Source organism: Tinamus guttatus, unplaced genomic scaffold, assembly GCF_059628265.1.
Source record: "Tinamus guttatus ecotype Peru unplaced genomic scaffold, ASM5962826v1 Tinamus_guttatus_pri_ptg000198l, whole genome shotgun sequence".
Taxonomy (NCBI): domain Eukaryota; kingdom Metazoa; phylum Chordata; class Aves; order Tinamiformes; family Tinamidae; genus Tinamus; species Tinamus guttatus.
In genome coordinates, this window is record NW_028288732.1 from 772235 (window position 1) to 793504 (window position 21270).

Here is a 21270-nt window from a genome sequence, read left to right on the forward strand (position 1 = left end):
AAAATCTCTCTAATATTCAGTCTTTTATTATTTGATATCAAGCTGAGGAGAAAAAGCTGTTCTTCATGGCTATCAATTCTGCCTTTAATTGCATGTCACACCCTAGCATTTTTATAGATAAAGTTTGTGTATTTTTTTTCACTTTTTTTTTTTTTCCTCATGAGGATGAATCAAAGTTTTGGTACTGAACCCTGTTTGTTTTCAGACTTAGGCAATTTGTTCTTATTGCTTTTTGTTGCTAATTCTTGTTTGCCATTTTTCTGGAGCTGCATATGACCCTTTCTACACAAACAGCAATATGGACTCGCACCAAATGGCACCGATGAAGGGCACATGGCATAAACGAATGGGACATTTGTGAGCTCCCATTGAGTGATACCAACATGAAGCAAAATGGATCTAGTGGAGTTCATGAATTACATGAGCAGAGGATGTGTTGGAGAATTCCTTACTGCATCAGGAGACCCTGGCCTGCTCTGTGCAGCTGTTGCTCAGTAAGGTCTATTGCTCACATGAGGTAGAGAAAAGTGCATCTCGAGTATAATGTAGTTATAGTTATCTTCTTGGCCAAACAGATAAGTTTATAAAGAAAAAAACAATCATCTTCCCATGCATTGTTGCTCTCTGATAAAAAAAAAAAAGTTCATATTAAAGACCTGCTGTTAAATTCTGTGTGGAAGAGGAAGGGAGATTTAGATGAGTTCTTGAGTATGTAAGTTTGTTTGATCTCTTTACTTCTAGCTTACTACAAAATCTAATCATGAAAAAAAGACTTCGTTATGAGCTGTAAGATATGCTCTTATTTTTCTATTATTGGTGTTTCTATAATAAAGACTGTATTTAGTCATTGAAGTATGCATTGCTTTTGGGTGCTCTCCCATCTACTGTTTTAAACCCAAGTGACACTGACTAAACACACTGTCAATGATTTCTCCCATGGTCTTGGGCAGGTCATCTGACATTTTCATCTTTGTTTCATGTACAGGTTTGGAGGCTATGGGCCACAGCAATGCTCACCCTTTTAGCATCAGGGCTTTCCCATCTGGCTACAAAATAGCAAATAACCTGCATTTCCCATTTTCTGCAAGCACGACAGCCCACGACATCCCAAGTGTTTTAATAACACTTAATAAGTGTTATTTAATAAGTGTTCTAATGTTCATTAAACTCTTTGTTCAGAGTTTTAAAAGGGGTAAGTTGCATTTCCCACATGCAGAAACAAAACAAATGATTGTGGAGGAAAAAGGAAAGCTTTCAATCTGAGAGAAAATCAGACACGTTAGAGACACAGATGTTGGTTTTGAACCTCAGCTTGGCCAGGGCTTTCCTGTAGCTAGAAGTTTCTGAACAGAACATCAGTGCGGCCCAAGTTTTAATGTTTAACTTTGTTCACTTTTCTACGGCGTGACAACACGTGAACTCCTCCATGCACCTCGACTGGGGTTTTGTAATACCCCAGCGCGGCCCTTCCAAGGCCCGACACGCAGCTCCGCGGCAGGCTGCCATCTCGTGTTAGCCGCTGAAAACGCTCTTAAACCTGCCCAAGAGAGAAAAGGAACGTCTGTGCTGTTAGCGGGAGACAGAGAAGAATGAAGAGTGTGATTATAGAAAAAAAAAAAACGTTTTCCCTTGACAGTTTTAAAAATTGTATTTCTAGAGTAAGTGCTGGGCTGGCCACTGGCCAGACTTGAGGGGTGCGCAGGACACCCTACTGTTGGCGTCTGTGAGGAATGTGGGGAACTGGACGGCCAGGCAGGGCTCAGAGGGGACCCAGCTGAACACACTTCCTAGCCCCAATGCCCCTTTGTGGCCCCCATCGCCCTTTCACCTCAGCCCCCGGGGTGACCCGGGAGACAGCACGGCCCCGTGAGGTGTTTGTGTGTGGGGAGGGGCTTCCTTTTTAACAGGCAGCACGTTTCACATTTACCCGGGTGGATTTTGCTGTGCCAAGTCATGCCCCGGCAGCTCGGGGATATCAAACCGGCCCCTCTTCACCCACCACCCCGGCCGCGGCCAACGGCCATTTCGCGCTCCCTCCCCCGCCTCGCGCCGCGAGGCCCCGCCCTTCGCCTCGCCCCGCCCCTCGCCCGGCGAGGCCCCGCCCCTCGCCCGGCGAGGCCCCGCCCCTCTCGCGCCCCTTCGCCGCAGCCAATCGCATCCCGCGTGGCGCGCGAGCCCCCGCCCCGCCCCGCCGCGCGGCGCCACTCGGCTTCCGTCGCGCCGGCCAACATGGCGCTGCAGCTGGCGGTGCCGCGCGGGCGCTGTTGCCTGAGGCTGCTGCGGCCTCAGTGAGTGCGGGGGGCGCCGGGGGGAGGCGGGAGCCCGGCAGCCCGCGGCCCCCCACCCGCCTTCCCCACCGAGGGGATCCGCGACCCCCCCGTGCCCACGTTCCTTCTCCCCCCCCTCCCCGGGTGTTGCGTGAGGTTGTTTCTGTATCCAGTGCTTACGGGTTGTATTAGTATTAGCACTGTCTTCTGCTTGAAAACAGTACATTTACACCTCCCTAACACACTCTGCTTTGTAACAATTCCATGTGTTTATAATCATGCAGACAGTGGAACCCAGAAGAAAGATTTGTGAAATGGGCTTCGGCACTAGGTATGAAACTTAACCCCTTCTAGCTTTTTGGATTAATTGCTTGTGCGCTGTGGATGGTTTTCCAATTGGTTTAGATCATTAGGTCGAGGAAAAGCTATAGTCTTTTCAATAAATGATCAATATTTATGCTGTTTTCCAAAATAGTAGCTTGTAGTTGACTTGACAGAAATCACTCTTAATACATAAAGATTTTGAGTAATTTCCTGTGTCATTTTTAGTCATACTCGACTTGCGTGAAAATTGCTTATTTTTTGACGTGTTCCACTGACACCCTTTGTCATAAAAACGTGACAACGTTATTATTTAAATGATATGTGAAAGAAGGTAATATTTATTAAGATGTTGTAAACTAATCATCATTCTATCCTATGTTTGGAAAAAAAATACATTTTTTCCATGATTAATTTTAATTTTATAGGTTAGTTTTAACTTTTTCTGTTTTGCCTGTGATGCACTTATCTTCGTCATGTTTAATTGTTGTGACGCAGTACGTAAAAAACTTGTAAGCCACTGTTTAAAAAAAGGTATTTTTCTTCCTTGTTATTCCTTTATTCCTTGTTATTTGTGACTGTGTGTCAGTGGGGAATAAGTGCTTGTTGCATAAATGAGAATAGCCTGTGATCTTTAGAGTTTTTAATTGTTTCACAGTGAGTCTAGAAAGAGCAGAGCTGAAATATGTGCATCATGTTTCACGCTTAAGTGCTGGTTTAGGATTACAGTTTATTTCTTGAGCTCCAGGAAAAAAAAAAAGACCTAATTTAAACATCCTTCTGCATAGTGACTCTTAGCAAATAGCTTGCAAGACTAGCATATAAAATAAACACTATAAATAATGAAACAGAAATCTGAATTCTAAAAATTAGTTTTCGTTTCCAGGAATGTACTTAAGGATATACTTATTTTTTAAATAATGTTTTAATTCATTTTTCTAAACAGGAAGTCACAGCATAGAGAAGATCCTGATTGCAAACCGAGGAGAAATCGCATGCAGAGTGATGCGAACAGCAAGGAGAATGGGTGTGAAGTCTGTAGCAGTTTATAGTGAAGCAGACAGAAATTCCATGCATGTAGCAATGGTGAGGTATATTTACTAAAAGTTCATGGTTGTTTCTGCAAACATTTCAGTTTGTTATTAACAATCATTCACAATAGTAGTTCTCCTTAATAAGTCAAATCTGATAAGTGTGTGTGCACTAATGCAGTTGGTTTTATCTGTAGAGTCACCACTGAGTTTTCCTAGACTTAATGAAAAATGTGCTTAGCCTCCGTCTTAATACCTGTTAACAATACAGAAAGTGCAGAAAAATTGACTCTAAACTGCAGAGTAGCCTGTGGGGGCTAGGTGATGGACTCTGATTTTTTTATTTTTTATTTTTTATTTTTTGGTGGCAGGAAGAAAGTCTGAATTTGGTTCATCCAGTATAGTCTCTATAGAGATAGCAATACAGTCCAGTATAGTCTCTATGGAGAGGCAGCAATTTAAACTGTTGCATATTAGCAGTTGGTGAAGTAGTAAACTTCAATTTCTGTGCTCATCTTAAAACTATCTAATAAATGGTCTATGACCATGTTTTCCTCTGTGACAGGCAGATGAAGCGTACTGCATTGGTCCAGCACCCTCACAGCAGAGTTACCTGGCCATGGAGAAAATAATCCAGGTAGCCAAGGCCTCAGCAGCACAGGTAGGCAGACCACAGCCTTAAATCTTCTTCATTTTTACCCATTTTGTGTTTCTTCTAGCATTCTAATGAAGTTTCTGGATTTTCTAAGCTAAGCTGTCATACAAATAGGCTGGTAACCGTGTTCTATTTTAGGCCGTTCATCCAGGTTATGGTTTCCTCTCAGAAAACACAGAGTTTGCAGAATTGTGCAAGCAGGAGGGAATCATCTTCATAGGTCCACCTTCATCTGCTATCAGAGATATGGGTATTAAGAGGTATCTGTTTTCTGATTTGTTGCTTGGTTATGTAATTTACAGTTTGGCAAGGCTATTTTTGTTACTAAATGATTATATTCTCAATTATTTTATTTGTTCAGTTTTTATTGTTTTCATTTTTATTGCATCCTTTAAAGGAGTGAAGTTTATGGTTGTGTGCTTCCTATAAGTATTAGAACAATAAAGATTGTTCAGTTACCAGGGATTTAATAATTACATACCTAATTGGATCTAATTATCCAGTTGGACTGAGGCCTTGCAGTGTTACACAGATAAAGGCTCAGCAGTTAGATCGGATTTGTTACATATTGGTCGCAAATGAATCGTGAGAATGGTGGAAGAGAAGATACTGCAGCAAAGTTTGTGGCTCATGTAAAATGGTGTTAATAGATTTTGTTCATCACAGAAGATTGTAGTTACTTAGACCAAAGCAATGTATCCATGAAGTGTAAAACAAAAATATGGAAATAAGCTTATTGCTAAAACATGAACTGTGTAATACTGATTTCAAATAATTATTTTTTTATCACTTACTAATGTGAGGGTAAATTACCTCTGTAAATTAATTAGTTTTACACACATATTTGAAGTTACTGTTACATGTTTGGATGCTTTATGTGTGATATGAATCCAGATACAGTTTGTATCACAAGAGTTTTGCCTTTGCAAAACTTTAAATTCACTTTTGGCAGGATGTAGTATTGTAATTTGAAAATGTTAGATTTCAGCCTCTTAATTTTGCCATAAATGTGGGCCAGAAGGTGAGAAAGAACAGTAAGGCTGAAATTGACTACAACTTTTTATCTGGAGGGTTTAGAGAAAAGATATTCCTATCTAGAGCATTAAATCAATTGTAGTCAGACCGTACCAAATCCACCTACGTAAGTAGTCCCTTTGAAATCAGTGGAACTTCTTATATGACAGCAATTAACAATGGGAGCATTTGCAGATTTGGAGTTTATAGTAAGAAAAATATTGTTATTCTAAACATAAAACTATTCTATCAAAGCACTTCCAAAGCTATAATGTCTGCTGCTGGCGTTCCTGTTGTTGAAGGTTATCATGGAGAAGATCAATCAGATGAAAGTTTGAAAGGACATGCCAAAAGAATAGGATATCCAGTAATGATTAAAGCTGTTCGTGGAGGCGGAGGAAAGGTAAAGAAATTAACACAAATCTGTGTGTCACATGACATAAAGTTCTTGTGCCTGTTTGTACTAATTGAATAGTATAAAAACATCTCTGTAAGCAAGGAAACTTGAGAATTACTTTTAGTGAATAAATTAAAATCAAATTATTAATAAAAGAGTGACCAGCACAGCCCTCTGAAATCGCATTCCACATATTGTGCAGTCAAAAATGGCAAATATATAGGTGATATAAACTAATATTTTTTACTTAATAAATTTCCAGTAATTTACATACACAGAAAATTTGTCCTATAGATTTATTTGGGTGAAATTAAGTGAGTTTAAATAGTTATTGAATGATAAACTGTTACGAATTTTTCATTAGCAGTGGTAAAAGTTGCATAAAAAATTGTTAACTAACCAGTATCTACACACCTTTTAATGCATGGTAAATTCCCCGTATAAATCTGATTTTTTTTCTGATATACAATTTGTATAAAAATGACATGGTAGAGAATTCTGCTTATTTCCAAAATAGGTGTATTTATTTTCTCAGGATATCCATTTTTCTCTGCTCATCTTGGACGTTTTGTATAAGATTCAAGAATCACACTGATTTTTTTTATTCATCTGTATCAATGGAATGACAATATCTTTTTTTTTTGTACTTTTAATGCCACTTTCAGTGGGACTTCATAGGATGATCTTGCTGGAAGTTAATATGCAACTTTATTAATGGTTAAGAAAGAAGGGAAATTTATTGAGTGTTTGTATGCAACAAGGATTTTTGTTGGGTGCCATATTGCTAGGGATTTATATCTTTTTTGTTGTTGTTGTTCCATAGGGCATGAGAATTGCTCATTCAGAGAAGGAATTTCTAGACCAACTAGAATCAGCTAGGAGAGAAGCAAAGAAGTCTTTTAATGATGATGCAATGCTGATAGAGAAATTTGTTGACAATCCAAGGTAAGAAATAGATATTTTTCTATAAATCATGTTATGTTTATTATACTGTTGAATGAACATAGATATTTCAAAAAAATCAAAATGATTCTTGTGTGTTTTAACTGCACTGTGGCATATATTAATGAATAATAATTGCTTATTCTGTGACATATTGAATTTATTATAGTGACTTTATTAAAATATAGATTTTTTTGGAAACATGGCAGTAACATCTAATTATGTTATTATAGAGTATGTTCTGAGTATTTTGTACTGTCTTAGGTTATGGCATCAACATTCCTGCTAGGTAAGCCTTCCAAATTCACTTTTTGTCCAGGAAAAAAAATCACTTTATAATGCTTTGACTACAGACCTGTGAATCAACAGGCCTTCAAATGCCCTGAGCTACTTTGTAAATTTTTACTCTGTCTTGATGTATTAAACAGACATGAAAGGCTTTTACCACTTTTAAAGAAATGATGGAATAGACTGAAACTAGAGGCTTCTTTATGCTGACAGTCAGGCATGGAAAAATCTGACTAAGTTCTTGGAGAATTTCTTTTGCCAGCAATCTAATTATCTGAATAGTGAAAATTATTGTTAATCTTATATATAGGAAGAGTTTCTGCCACCTAGTAGTTGTTTTCTGAAATAGTATGTTGAAATAATAGTTTTGCTGCCTCTTGTGAGTTTCTACACTTACAGTAAACTCTGGAAGAAAAAAGCATCATAATCATGGCCAAATAATATCAATATTTAAAGAAATAACTAATAGAGAGGTAGCAGCCTTTAAATATGTGTCCCATTAGTTTATTTTTGACCCATGAGATTTCACTCATGGATCAGAGTTCAGAATCCTACTTCATTTAGAAGACTTAGGACATCTAATACAGTTGAAATCCTGGTGACTGATAGTAATTTCATTTCTACATTTTCAGCTATTTGTGGGCAGATACATAAACCCTTAAGAAATCCCATTGAAGTCTTATAGTACTGTGTACAAATTTAAAAGTCTGGATGAAGTCAGTCACAGAATTGAGGCTTCAATGATCATCTGAAATACTTTGATACATTTATTATTATGAAACAGGCATGTTGAAGTCCAAGTATTTGGTGACCAGCATGGCAATGCAGTCTACTTGTTTGAAAGAGACTGCAGTGTGCAAAGAAGGCATCAGAAAATCATTGAAGAGGCACCCGGGGTAAGCAGGATGTTCTAACAATCCTTTTGAAAAATGACGTGTTTTTAAATCTATTGTTTGTGCCCATCTGATTTATCTAGTAACATTTATTACTTGTAAATCTCAGTAGTTGTTTTAATTTTGCTCAATAAAATGCTCTAACTAAAAACAGTGACATAATTTAGGAAAATGCTTGTCAGAAGAAAATATATTATTTCAAACATGATTTTGATAAGGATTTTATTTCAGTTTCGAAATGTCACAAAATATTAATAATTGTAATAAGTCTGCTATCACTAAAACTTGAAATAATTTATAATCATCTGTATTATTATATTTTCAGCCAGGAATCAATCCTGAAGTTCGAAAGAGACTCGGAGAAGCTGCTGTCAAAGCAGCTAAAGCAGTGAATTATGTGGGAGCAGGTAGGTCTGGAGGTATGGCTGCTCCATAGCCATCATCTTGGTTTAATAAGACATTGAGGCTCAAAGCAAATGGCATGTGATTGTTCTAGAGTATGACGCACATTCCAGATTGTTTTGAGACTTAACTACATAGTTTATTCTGATTTAATGACAAAATTTTAACCAGCATACCTGATCTGAGCTCAACAGATGAATATAAAAGAAAATATTTTTAGAACAGATGATTGAATCAACTAGATTGTTATTGGAAAGTGAGCATTATAAATGTAAAGTTTAAGCAAAGCAAAATTTCTCTTTCATCGCACAAAGAATAAAACGTAATGTTCTGACAGGAAAGACATTTAAAATAACTCGGTATCTGTCAAGTCAGAGAATATGTAAATGTGCAAGGAAATAACCCTTTTGTTTTTAGATCTCAACTGCGTAACTCTTTAAGATAATTAGCACAGAATGTAGTGACATTCAGCGTACCTTCTTTAGAAATAAATTTGTTGTGCTAACATCAGATTCCATGATTTCTAACAGTTAGTTGATTTAGACCTACTGATTGGAGTATTAAACCAGCTTTCTGGTTCTCTGAAAGCATCTTTCAAAACTACAAATCCCTAAGTGTCTTATGTCAATCCCCTCAAAAAACTTGTTTCCTCTTATTAAATGCTTTAGGAACAGTGGAATTTATTATGGATTCCCAACATAATTTTTACTTCATGGAGATGAATACAAGACTGCAAGTGGAACATCCCGTTACGGAAATGATCACTGGAACAGACTTGGTGGAATGGCAGCTTAGGGTAAGTGGTAATTACACATGGATTCCCTCTTCTCTGATGAGCAGTATTTGATACTGTCTGTGGGAGACCACGTTTGTTTTCATGTGCTTGTCTCCCATTCAGCTAACTGGATAGAGTTTTCATTGCTCCACAGGGAAATCTTCTTACCCTTTTGATTGGAGAGTATTGTGGAGATGCTCTGAATTCCAGCAAAGGCTTCCTGTTTGTGGGAAGGAAAAACTTGTCTACCATATGTTTATCCAGGTTATAGAGAATATAGGAAGTTGGAGGAGTAGGGTCATGATTTTTCTCCATTCTGAATCTTTTATTATCTCTATTCTAAATGTGTAGTATATCTCTGGACCAAAGCTAATTCTGGTTCAGACCAGAGGAGGAAAACTCTTACAGGAGCATGTGTGTGATGTTCTACCAGCATATTAACATTCCAAAATAAATGTATAGTTGCATGCACTGGAAATGGGCTATTTCCTCATATACCAATTATGCACAGAGGTTACTCACATGTCCGAAGGATGACAGGAAGTTTTAGACCTCAGGGAACTAAAAATTAAAAAAAAAAAAAAAATTCTGGTTAGATAAATCTTAAAGCCATGAGTACAACACGTAATTAACTTTAGGCAGTCAGGGTGGTAAAGTGCTTAGTGTAACCAGAAAAGAAAAACAAACTGGCAAAAGCTCGTTGGAGTTCTTACACAAAAAGTCTGTGCTTGCACAAACCACTTCTTTGATGTGGGGAAAGAAGAAAGGGAATAAGACAGTTGCTAGAAAACTGTTCTTTTACCTAGAAATAATCTTAGTTTTGTTACAAAGCCATAGATTGTTCTTGCTTGAGATTGTAGCTCTTCATCTCTTAATGATTGCTGTTCCAAAATACAGGACAAAGTGGTCCTAAAGTTGTTTATTTTGTTCAAGCACAGTGTTGCAATCTACCACTGCTACTTGACTGCATCAGTTCAGGTACCAACGCAATCACATTGTTGGATTTGATATTCTTTCTATTCCTTGAATTGCTGTGTTCAGGGATGGTGAGGGGATGCGTATATAACACCCAAGTGTTTGTATCCAGATGGAAAACATTGATGCTGCATTAAAGAAAAAAATATTGTTTTCAGGTTGCAGCAGGAGAGAAGATTCCTCTAAGGCAGGAGGAGATTCTACTCCGAGGCCATGCATTTGAAGCAAGGATATACGCCGAAGACCCTAATAATAACTTCATGCCAGGGGCTGGGCCACTGTTACACCTATCCACCCCCCTACCTGATAGTTTCACCAGGATAGAGACTGGAGTCAGACAAGGTAAAACTGAGGACAGGGATGTAATTGGAAATTCTTTGTCAAATGTGTTTCTGTATTTCACTGATAAATGTATTGTCAAAAAGTTTCTCTCTTTGAGCATTTCTTCATTTGACATAAATAACAGTTTGACTGACAGGACGTTGTCATAAATACAAATTTCTACAGAATTATTCCTGTTTATAACTTCTTCTGTGTACTTTATTCAATCTCAGAATATTTTATTTATCTTTTTCTACCTAGATTTTCCATTGAGTTATGCTGACTATATTCCCATCAGTTTACCAGCCCTGCAATTCTGAGTATGGCAAAATCAAATTAGAGTTCTTTTTTTTTCTTTGTAAAAGTCTATCTAGACTGGCCTTAGAATTGAAATGCTGGGCCCCAAGCTAAAGATTAATTTTCTCTAATGACCTTCAGAGACCTGGCTGTTAATTGCAATGGAATTTACTGCTATATGCTGAGGCATTACTATGTCTACCAACTTTTAGAAGATATCCATCTCAGAAATTATCTGTTTCTGTTTTAGGTGATGAGGTTTCTGTCCATTACGATCCAATGATTGCAAAGTTAGTTGTTTGGGCTGAGGATCGTCAATCAGCACTAAGAAAGTTGCGATACAGTTTGCACCAGTATAATGTAAGTAGAAGGAACCCAGTATGATTTCAAATCAATTACATCTTGGTCTACCAGCAAGCTGAAATAGTACAATAAAGCAAGAGTGGTTTCACAGAGGGGACTGTGTTGTCACTACCACTGCAAATTCATTTCTTATTTGCTCAGGCTATATTTTTCCTAATTTGCAAGCCATTTTCATCAATGAAATGAGTAGAGATAAGTGAAGTTGTTTTACAACTGGATTTTTCTTAAATTTGCAATATCTTAAATTGCAATTACGATGCAAAGAGGTAGCCTAAATGACAAAATACTAAACCATAGTCTGAGCTTTCTCAAATTCAAAGGAGTTTGTGTGTGGGAATCATGTCAGACAATTTGTGGTTATAATTTATGAAGATCAGAAGGATTGGATTTTAGAATATACATGTGGTAAAGAAAGACTTAGATTTTTTTAATGCTATAAATTACTTTTAAGATGTGTCCCTTTTCCCACATGAAAATTGCAAGATCTGTATCTGCTTTTAAAACCAGAATTCAGAAGATTTGACTTGACGTCAAACTAAATATTACTAACTGCAAAAATTAACTTAAACTTTTAAATCAACAACATAAGGATGACTGCAGAGGTGGTGAAAATGACCAGCTGAGCCACTGTTTGACCCACTACTGTTTTAGCTAAAATTTAAGATTACTGTAAATGAGATAACTCGGAGGAAAAAAAAAATCTACCAAGGAATTTTGTTTTCTTACTATCTCTGTCAATAAATGGTGGCAGCACAGTCAGTTAATCAGTTTCACTGCTTTCTCAAAAATAGCCAGTTATGTTTTCCCATTCTTCCATTAGTTGGATATTTACAGCAACAGGAAATGCATAGACTGTAGTAAATTTATAGAAGTCGCATTTGTTGCTATTAAAAGATCGGGTTTGGCATATCTGAAACTAGATGGTTTTAGAAACATGTTCTAGGAGTATTCTGTAAAATACTCAGAGCATGATTTTCCCTCAAAGAGTATTTTTTTCTGAAATCACCCCATCTAAGTCAGGTAGTACTCCTTCTGAGAAAGGTAGGGTTTTTTGTTTGGTTGTTTTAAGAGCGAGCAGTGGCTTCTTAAACAGTGGAACACACTGATTGAATTAATTACATTTTCTTGGTAAACTGTGTTTTGCTGATACTGTCTTAGGAAAGATTCCTTCATATATCAGTTAAACAGAAATCCATATGTTCATTCATAACTTCATTTCACTAGTAATATGCTTCCTTTTCCTGACAGATTGTAGGATTAAGCACTAATATTGATTTCTTACTGAGCCTCTCGGGACACCCACAGTTTGAGGCTGGAAACGTGCACACTAATTTCATTCCTCAACACCATGATGAGCTGTTTCCAGCCCAAAAGGCAACCCCACATGAAGTTGTGTGTCAGGCAGCTCTAGGACTCATACTGAAAGAGAAAATGGTAACAGATGCTTTCAGAGATCAGTCAAGTGGTAAGGATCATTCTTATTTTCCTTTGTTTTATTTTGCTTGTGTGTGGATGAGGCAGTGTGGAGAGCTCATGTACCATTATTTCATTTATATGCTCTGTTTGTGTCTTGTTTTTTTCCTGCTCAGGGTTCTGCATTCTGGCATCTGGCTGATACAGTCAGGGCAGACTGCAATGTTTGTTAAGAGACAGATCCTGAATATATCACCACTGCAGTGTACAGAGGGCTTCCCTTGACAGAGTCAGTATCGAAAAGGTCTTGGGATCCAAGCTCATAATCTGTGATACTGTGTCCTCTTCCACTCTTCAAGCACAAACAGGACCATTAGTAACTGTTATTCCTATAGTTGGCCCAATGATTCCGTTAGGATCAGTAGTTTAATGGAGTGGACAGAACTCCAGGAGCTGAAAATTCTTGAATTCTAATACTGTGATTTTTTTTGAATACACCGACAACCACAAGGAGAGAATTCATAATTTACTGAAATAAATGGAAAGACTCCTGATCAAAAAAGAGTTTTTGTGTCACTCTTTTCCAAGTCTGAGTGTTCATATCTGTTCACAGGAGTATAAGCTGTTAATAACTAGACTAATGGCAAATACGATTGCTGTTAATGAAAGGCTCATACAAACCTCTAATGTTTGCTGCCAATAACCTTGTTAATTTTGTTTCTTCTTCCTCTTTGACTATCCGGGAAACATGGAAGACTCGGATTGCACAGAATCCTGTATGTCAGAAAGCCCACTCATACCTTTGCTTTAAAAGAGGATAAATTAATTGGGCAATATCAGACAGCTCTTTATTTTATCCATTCTCAGAAATAGCAAGCAAAGGAAAAGTCATCAACCTTCCCAGGCAGCCTGTTGCCTTGCTCATGGTAGGGACAGGACTGTGACTTTTATGGTGTAAGTTCTAAGCACTGTCTTTTATCTAGATAGAACAAGAGTAACATGTCCATATATTTTGTGTTTTAGATAAATTCTCACCGTTTGCATCCGGCAGTGGTAGAAGAATAAATATGTTGTACACTAGAAGACTGTCTCTTCTGGATGGGGAAAACAGTAAGTGAATAAGTAAGAGTGCAAGAGGGGAGGGAAATACTTCATGGATTAAGTTATTTCAACTGATGTATTAAAATTCAGGCTTAAGAGATAGCAAATAGAAGCAGTATGAGTTTTACTCAACTTAAGCTGAGAAGAAGATTCACAAGTTGCATGGCTATTTGTTATGCATGCCATTGAGTCTTGGGGAAATATAAACCCTATGAAAATGTCAGAAATAATGTTCATCATCTAAACATGGTTGAGTTTTTAGAAGTGCTGTCAACTTTTTTGACGACTTTGATGTGGAAACGTTCAGTACTTTTCCCCATCAAAAATCTATTTTCTGTCTGGATAACTTAATATTGATTTCAAATCATAAATTCAGATGTACAGCTTTGGGGGAAAAAAAAATGTCTAAAATTCAGTACTGGCTGTTACAAATCTGCAATATCTAGACTAATCTGAAAATAGTATTAGAGGTTTCTCTTTGTCAGAAAAGAAATTCGGATTATTGTTTATATGTCATTATTCACTAGATCCTCTAATTAAATCTACTTATATTTTTTATTTTATTGAACAGCTGTGGATGTAATGGTAAATTACAATCAAGAAGGGTCATACGACATGAAGGTATGAATCTTTCTTTTCTTTTTTCTTTTTTTTTTTTTTGGCTAGATAAAACTAGAGCCAGTTTCTGGTAGACTTCTGTTGCTATCAGCTGTTACCAAGGTTGCCTGATAATCACGTATATAAGATTCTGGTTTTGGTTTACCTTCAGGCACAGTAGACTGGCCTGAAATCTTCTGTTCTGGATGCTGTTTGGTTGGAAGATCTGCTAAAATGTTTCTGAAACTAAGGCTAAGAAAAACACTTGCTTTTCTGGTGTTTAAAGTTCCGACTCCATTTTCCCTTCCATAAAATTGCTTTTATAAAACATTGGAGGTTAGATTTAAATCAGCATTTAAAAATACTTCTCCCCCAGGACTCCTGCTTTATTCTATGCATGAGATGGAGCTGCTGTGGGATAAATAAAAGCTCTGTAGAGCACTGTCTGTAAGATAATACATTTTCTTTGATGGCAGAAATTGGAAACTGTTTATCAAATGTGATAAGGAATGATAAAAACAGTAAAGTATTGTGATTAAATAAATGGGTACTGCCTGGTAGCATTGGCTTCTAACTGTCCTATAAAAGGCCTGCAGGATACTAGTCAAGACACTTAAATACAGCGTGGGTTTTTTGTTTGTTTGGCTTACAAGAGTTCTGTTTTGCTGAGTATTGAATATGTGCAATGTACCACCTGGAGTCAAATAGGATCTCCTAATGGATTACATCTTAAATTTGGCACACAAAAATGATTGAATACTTAATCTCTCTGCATTTCCATTTCTTGTTTCTGAAATTCAGAAAATGGGCATTAGGAGAATAAGTCAATAATTGTGAACTGCTTAGATTCTACAGAGATGATCTTAGTGGAAAAATACTGAGTATAACCATCTCAGATACCTCAGACTTATACCCCCATATTTTACTGATCTAAATACTCACACAATCCACATACCTCGATTCGTAGCTTATTTTAATGTACTGATTATATATGTAATGCTGGAGAGCTTTACATTTTATGTTTATCCCATATAGGTAATGTCACCAAAAAAGAAAAAGAGGCTGGAAGGAATGTAAAGTTGGGGCCTTCTGGGGAGGGGGAAGTGCTACTCAGGAGAATGTAGACCCCCAGGGAGGAAGAAGTAACGGGAGCTGAAATGGGATGGAGAGAAGCTGGAGATAACAGATGAGAGACAGAACTGTGTGAATTTCAGAGGAGGAGGACAGTGTCTTGTGAGTGCTACAAAACCTGCCCTAAAGCCCATCAAAGAGAGGAGCTCGCTGGGCCATGGAACCTGCACGCGCTCACAGGCCACCCAGGGTACCTGCACCCTGCTCAGGACACTGATAAATCAAAAGATGTTTTCTCAGGGGTCAGGTTCAGATCAGCAGGACGCACTCAGTGCACTCAATAAGGCTTTCATTCAGTGGAAAAAGTAGTATGTGACTGTATAAATAAAGACAGAATTTAATCTCTACGCATATCATTCTTAAAGATTAGCAATTCTATAATTCTGTGCTCAATGATGTCAGACTTTTAACTGAAAGCATCAGCTAAATGTAATACACCTGATATTCTTACTCTCTTTGTATTCTGATTTTGCTGCAGAGGTATCTTTTACACTGACTTAGATGAAAGATTTACCTACAAAAAGAACATATTTAGCCTTTCTTATGTTGTTTTGGTGTCTAGTTGACACTGCCTGCTTCCACAAGTGATTGCCTCAGCTCCTTTGTAAGTGTACTGAATATATTGTAGTTTTTGTGTTGCAAGCTTCCAAGAGTGAGGAGCTTACCTGTCTCTTGGAAAGCACTATGGAAGCTTACCTTGTGAGGCAGATAAAATGGATATATTTCACTTTGTTCAAAGACCATGCCCTTGTATTTTGTTGAGTACTACTGTGTGATTTATGATGTAAAAAAAAAGCCCTGGGAGAGCATATTGGCAAATCCTCTCATCTAACTGCATTGGATATTGAACACATTCTGGTGTCTGAAAAATAAAGAATGTGTAAGATATAGAAAGGTGGGGGTTTTTGTTTGTTTTTTAGTTCCAGGATTATCCATGACGAATCACAGGTTGTGAGAGGATACTGTAAAGCCTAACTTTTGTTTTATTGTATTACACTTCATGAAGGGTTTGGCTTTCTCTTTATAGAAGCTTTTAATTTTCAGATTAAAGATAAAACGTTCCTGATTTCTGGAGATATCTTCAAAGAAGGTGATTCTCTTTACTTGAGGTCTTCAGTAAATGGAGTAGTTTCCAAGTCCAAATTGGTCATTTTGGACAACACTATTTTTCTCTTCACTCGGGTAAAGTTCCTTTTTTTATTATCACATATGCAAAATCTCATCTAAGCATAGTTTTACTGATCCAAATTAACAATATAAATTGCAGGGGAGTATGAAACAGAATCCTAATTTCAAGAACCATATTTTTTTATAGTGATGTATAATGTTTTTGGATTTATAACTATAATTAGAGGTTGTTGCTTATGAACCTGTGAGTGCGTGGTTACCTGTGCTATGATGAAATGCAGTTATCTCTATTAAAGGCATTGTAGCTAACAGTGTTAAAATGGTCAAATATCTGAGCCTGTCTTAGAATAGCAATAATTTGCAATTGAAAAGTATTTGAAGGTGCTTGTAATTCTGATACTTTTATTGCATCCTTTTTTTTTTTAATTAAATAGAAAACAAGGTGAATCGGAAGGAGTGTAACTTCAGCTAATATTAGAAAATTGGAATTACAAGTTACTGTGGTATTATCTGCATTGCGTTAGTAATGACATTTGAAAGAGGAGGTACCCTAATTTGCATGATTAAGCTGGTAATTTTTATTGCAGTAGAAAAGATTACAGGAGGCTTAAAGTAACTCAATAATATATGTAATCTAAAATCTAAATAAGTAAATAAGTTATTCTGTGTTTAATTTTAATAATTAACCTCTATGTCTAAGACACTTAAGGCTTTCAGCAGCATGCAGAGAAAACATTGCTGCACTATTGATAAGGACAAAATAACTCCTGCTGGAAAAGCAAAGTTAAGTCTTCCTGTGGTAACAAAGTGAAGTCTGAGGTGAGGGGATCCAGAATAAACCCACAGGAGGTTGGGGAAAATGAGTCTCCAAGAACAATGAGTTACAAGTCTGGGAGGAATTAGGGGATTAGGAATTTAGGGAGTTTCTCACTAAATTTAGCCCTGAATCCACTTCATTGTGGATTATTGAACATTCTCCATATTGCCAGTGGTTGGTGATGAAGATGCCAGTCCCCTCCCCACTTACTGCAGCAGCCTGCCCACCCTTTCCTTGGGCAAACAGCCTCTACTCATTTTCTACAACCTTCCGTATTGTTGCTGTGTGAATAGGGAAGGTGTGAGTTTGGAACAAAGACCATGTGGACCCTCCATCTTCCACAGGGGACGTTGCTTCCTCGCTGACACTTCAGCAGCAGCAGGTCTCACTTCTGAGGGCTTTGGCATTGGCAGAGAAGTCATCGTGCCCACAGTACCTTGCTGCCCTGGCCCGAGTCTGCCACTTCAGGCACCAGACTTGTTTGTCTCTGCATTAAGCTGGGCATGTTCTGTGTATAGCACTGTGTGTATTAGTGATGTTATCTCATGCTGTTTATTGAGACTTTTATTTTATTTCTTTTAGGAAGGTAGTGCTCAGATTGGTCTTCCTGTCCCCAAGTACTTATCTGCAGTGAGTTCAGAGGGAACGCAAGCCGGTGCCATAGCGCCCATGACTGGCACAATTGAAAAGGTAATTATAATGATATCTGGAGGAAAATGAATTCTCTGGTATTTACCCAAGTTCAGTCTTCCAACACTGGTGCTATATTGCCAGGAAAGTGTCAGGGCTAAATATGTCAGGTCTGTGTGGATCCTTCCCAACTGAAAAATCCCTGTTTAGTCCACTTACCAGTAGCCTTGCAAGAGTGTTACAGGCATCTAGTCTCCTTTCCCAGAGCTCAGAAAAATCTCAATATTTAACTAATCCTGCCATTTGTTTCTTCACTGCAATCATTTTCTTAGCCAAAGGTCCCTGAAGTGTTGTACATTCTATTTGACCTACATCATCCAACTAAAAGAATGTGATGATGGTTGCACCTGCCAAAAGAAGTTAAGCTCAGAAATGCCTTTTCTGTTCAGCTTTGTGTTTTGTTATTTCAGAAAAGAAAAGCCCAGAAGTATAGAAGTATAAAGGATATAAATGGAATGTAGGAATATAAATACATGAACATTGAACGTAGATCTACATCCTGAGTGAATGCTCTAGCTCAGGATTATTGCAGAAATAATAAATGTCTCCAGCAATCTTCTTGCTGTTTTAAAAACAACTTTAGTGATTGACTCCAGGAAGAGGCTTTCTCAAAATAGAGGCTCTTAAGCCAGAAAGACTAGGATATACCTTGTCTTTTAGTGTTTCCTCTTCATTGCATAAGTGGCTTCCTGCTCATCTTGTTAGCTGCTATTGAACCTTTTTCTACAGCCTCTGCCTCCCCTTGAATATTATCTTTGAAACTCAGATACCCAGCTCAACATAATAAAGATATTATGAGATTTTACAAAACCACAGTTACTCAGTAGATCCAACCAGAGACCTTTGCCTCTTATGCTAATCAAGATGCATATGCTGCTTTTTAATGGTACACATGATTTTCCCCCTATTTCTGCTTGCTTCTGTAGGTATTTGTGAAAGCAGGTGATAAGGTTCAGACCGGAGACCCTCTAATGGTTATGATAGCTATGAAAATGGAGGTGAGTTACATATTAAAGTATTACCATATTTTTATAAGTTTCAGTTGAATTACTGAAATTTGGTGCTGATTCTGTCTTGATTCACTGTTGCTTCATATGCTGCAAAACAGGTGTTGTGTCTGACTAGATTTTACAGGATTACATTTGTTATTATTTTATTAACAAAGCATATTTATATAATCTGTGGTGTTCTTCAGATGTTTTAATATTCATTTGGCCAGCTTTGCAAATATTTCTGTTTACCTCCCAAGGAGCAAATAATCCTTTCTTTTTCCTAACACCACTTGGTTTCTCTGTGATATAAGCATGTTATTCTGATGCCTGCAGTTACTTGGTCCAGAAACTTAGCTAATGGTTACTCTGTAAATATGCCCAGGATTTTCTTGTTTATAATGTGTTGATTACTATTTACATAAAATTTTATTGAGAGTAAACTAGAGATTGTTTGTAATTGACCCTGTGATATTCAGTGATCTGTTATGTTGCTTGACACTGGCTAAAATTGTTCGATATAGTTTCTGTAGCCTGTGCTGATTGGGTTCAGGTTTAGTTATTTATTTTGCAACTCAGTTTGCAGTACTAGAATTATGGTTGTTGAGAAAATATGTTTTTCCCTATTATGGCTTTTTTACATGAAATCCAACACAGGAACTAAGAATAGAATTACAAGTTATTTGAGGTTGTGTGATATGTGTTTGTGCTTCCCCAAATGATATCTCAGATAACGTCAGATATCTGGTTTTTTTCAGTGCTATTAGAAGTATAAAATGTAAAATTTCAAAAGCAGATTCTTATTTAAATGAATCCTTGCTAATACATGACCAGTTAATATTTGTTATTAAATGTTTTGATAACCCTTCAGAAAACGATCTACAGACAAAACTTCAATAGAAAACTAACCCAATATAATAACAAGTAGGCCAGTTTGGATGTTGGAGTGTAAACATACAATTCCTTCCATGTCACTAATGGCTGTATTTGTATTTCAATTGAATTTTCCCAATATCTGCTTGATAAAGATCCCTGTTGGCCAGCTGACAAAAATGTCTGTAATAAATGTGCAGATTCCTCTTAAGGGAACAGATCTATTATATGTTTAACATTGGACTAAAACTGTATTGGTTTTGGCCAGTGATATCTGGTATCTAGTACATTAACAAAAAGTATCAGTGAAGTAAAAGAACATTCATGCTTCAAAATGTAACATTAACTAGCAATTTTGTCCCCAGTATATTTATCAAAATAAATATTGATCAGGAAATACAATTCGAAAAAGGACAGAGATAAAAAATTTAGATAAATATACACGTGTAGGAGGAAGTGATTAAATGTGTTTTAATTGCAAAAAAAGTAGCATTTACTGTAGAAAGAAAAGAAGACTATAAAAATATTCTGCTGGCTCACCATTGATGTGTTCCTTACGTGCAGCATACCATAAGGGCTCCAAAGGCAGGAGTGATAAAAAAGGTTAATTTCCAAGAAGGTGCCCAAGCCAACAGACATGCCCCTCTGGTCGAGTTCGTGGATGAAGAGTCCGAGTCAAAATAAGATTCAAGGAAGGTACATTTTACATTTTCTACTTTGCTGATTCGTTCTAAAGGAGAAGGTGTCTTCATGTTTTGAGTAGCCTGTTTTGTAAAGTGGACCACGGTTTCCTCTTCAGTCCCCGAACAGTCCCGACTGTAAATTGGCTGCCAAAATGTTGGATATCACTACTGTAATCCCATGTGTATATAACTAATGTATAATGACTACATGATTGTTATTGCATAGGTATGTTTCTCTGTGTACAGGTATAGGACTGAAAAACGATGTTGACTCCTGTTCATAAGGCCTGTACTTTACAGAGAGTGAGGATAACTTCTGCCTACTTTTTAATTCACAGATGCCTTTTTTTTTTTTTTCCTCTGGATGAGCATTGACTGAAAGAGATCTGAAAGGTGACAACTATTTTATGAATTCCTTTCTGAGGCAAAATTTGTGTTTGTGGATTTTCAGTTTGCCTGAATAAGGAATTTGGGGTAGTTCCTTAACTATTAGATCTCTCTAACTCATTCCTTTTTGGTGCTTCTATTTTCCCACTTACCTCAGCTAGTAGTGAAAAATCTCTATTTCACACATTATTTTAAAGGACTTTGGCATAAAAAGCATTCTAAAAATGCATATTTGCATTTGCTACACTAATGAAAGTTGTAACATGACTGTTTTCCTAAAAGAGCACTAAAGAGATGAAGTAGTGGCATAGAAAAAAGAATAATCTTACTTAATGATTAGATTGTGTGCTCAAAAAAAAAAGCACACTTCAATATTCACATTTTTTCCCTACATTATTCATCTTCAAATATGTTGTTGGCCAGAATGAAGTATAGCTGTCATTGTAACAACATGTTTCTTTTGCATCTGCAATCTTGCAGAAGGGAAAACAAGCCTTTTTTATATGCAAGGACAAAATTA

General features: G+C 37.1%; 1 protein-coding gene across 2 annotated transcripts; it reads left to right on the forward strand.

The window, feature by feature from the left end:
- The first annotated feature begins 2226 nt into the window (after positions 1-2226).
- MCCC1 (methylcrotonyl-CoA carboxylase subunit 1) lies at positions 2227-20473 on the forward strand. 2 transcript variants are annotated; one of them, XM_088523869.1, is made up of 19 exons: positions 2227-2288; positions 2552-2598; positions 3535-3674; positions 4185-4280; positions 4413-4534; positions 5544-5691; positions 6509-6630; positions 7700-7811; positions 8134-8215; positions 8879-9006; positions 10119-10302; positions 10829-10938; positions 12190-12406; positions 13378-13464; positions 14027-14076; positions 16228-16365; positions 17711-17818; positions 18745-18816; positions 20245-20473. In XM_088523869.1, exons 1-19 carry the CDS (start codon positions 2230-2232, stop codon positions 20362-20364), a joined length of 2142 nt encoding a protein of 713 aa, XP_088379995.1. In that variant the 5' UTR covers positions 2227-2229; the 3' UTR covers positions 20365-20473. The 2 variants fall into 2 exon arrangements, with proteins under 2 accessions (XP_088379995.1, XP_088379996.1); XM_088523870.1 differs by lacking the exons at positions 16228-16365; positions 17711-17818; positions 18745-18816; positions 20245-20473 and adding an exon at positions 15088-15201.
- Positions 20474-21270: the final 797 nt, after the last annotated feature.

Coding starts and splice junctions, on each gene's coding strand:
- MCCC1 (XM_088523869.1), top strand. CDS start 2,230: ATGGCGCTGCAGCTGGCGGTGCCGCGCGGGCGCTGTTGCCTGAGGCTG. Junction 3,675..4,184: donor ATTCCATGCATGTAGCAATG/GTGAGGTATATT, acceptor CCTCTGTGACAG/GCAGATGAAGCGTACTGCAT. Junction 10,939..12,189: donor ACAGTTTGCACCAGTATAAT/GTAAGTAGAAGG, acceptor TTTTCCTGACAG/ATTGTAGGATTAAGCACTAA.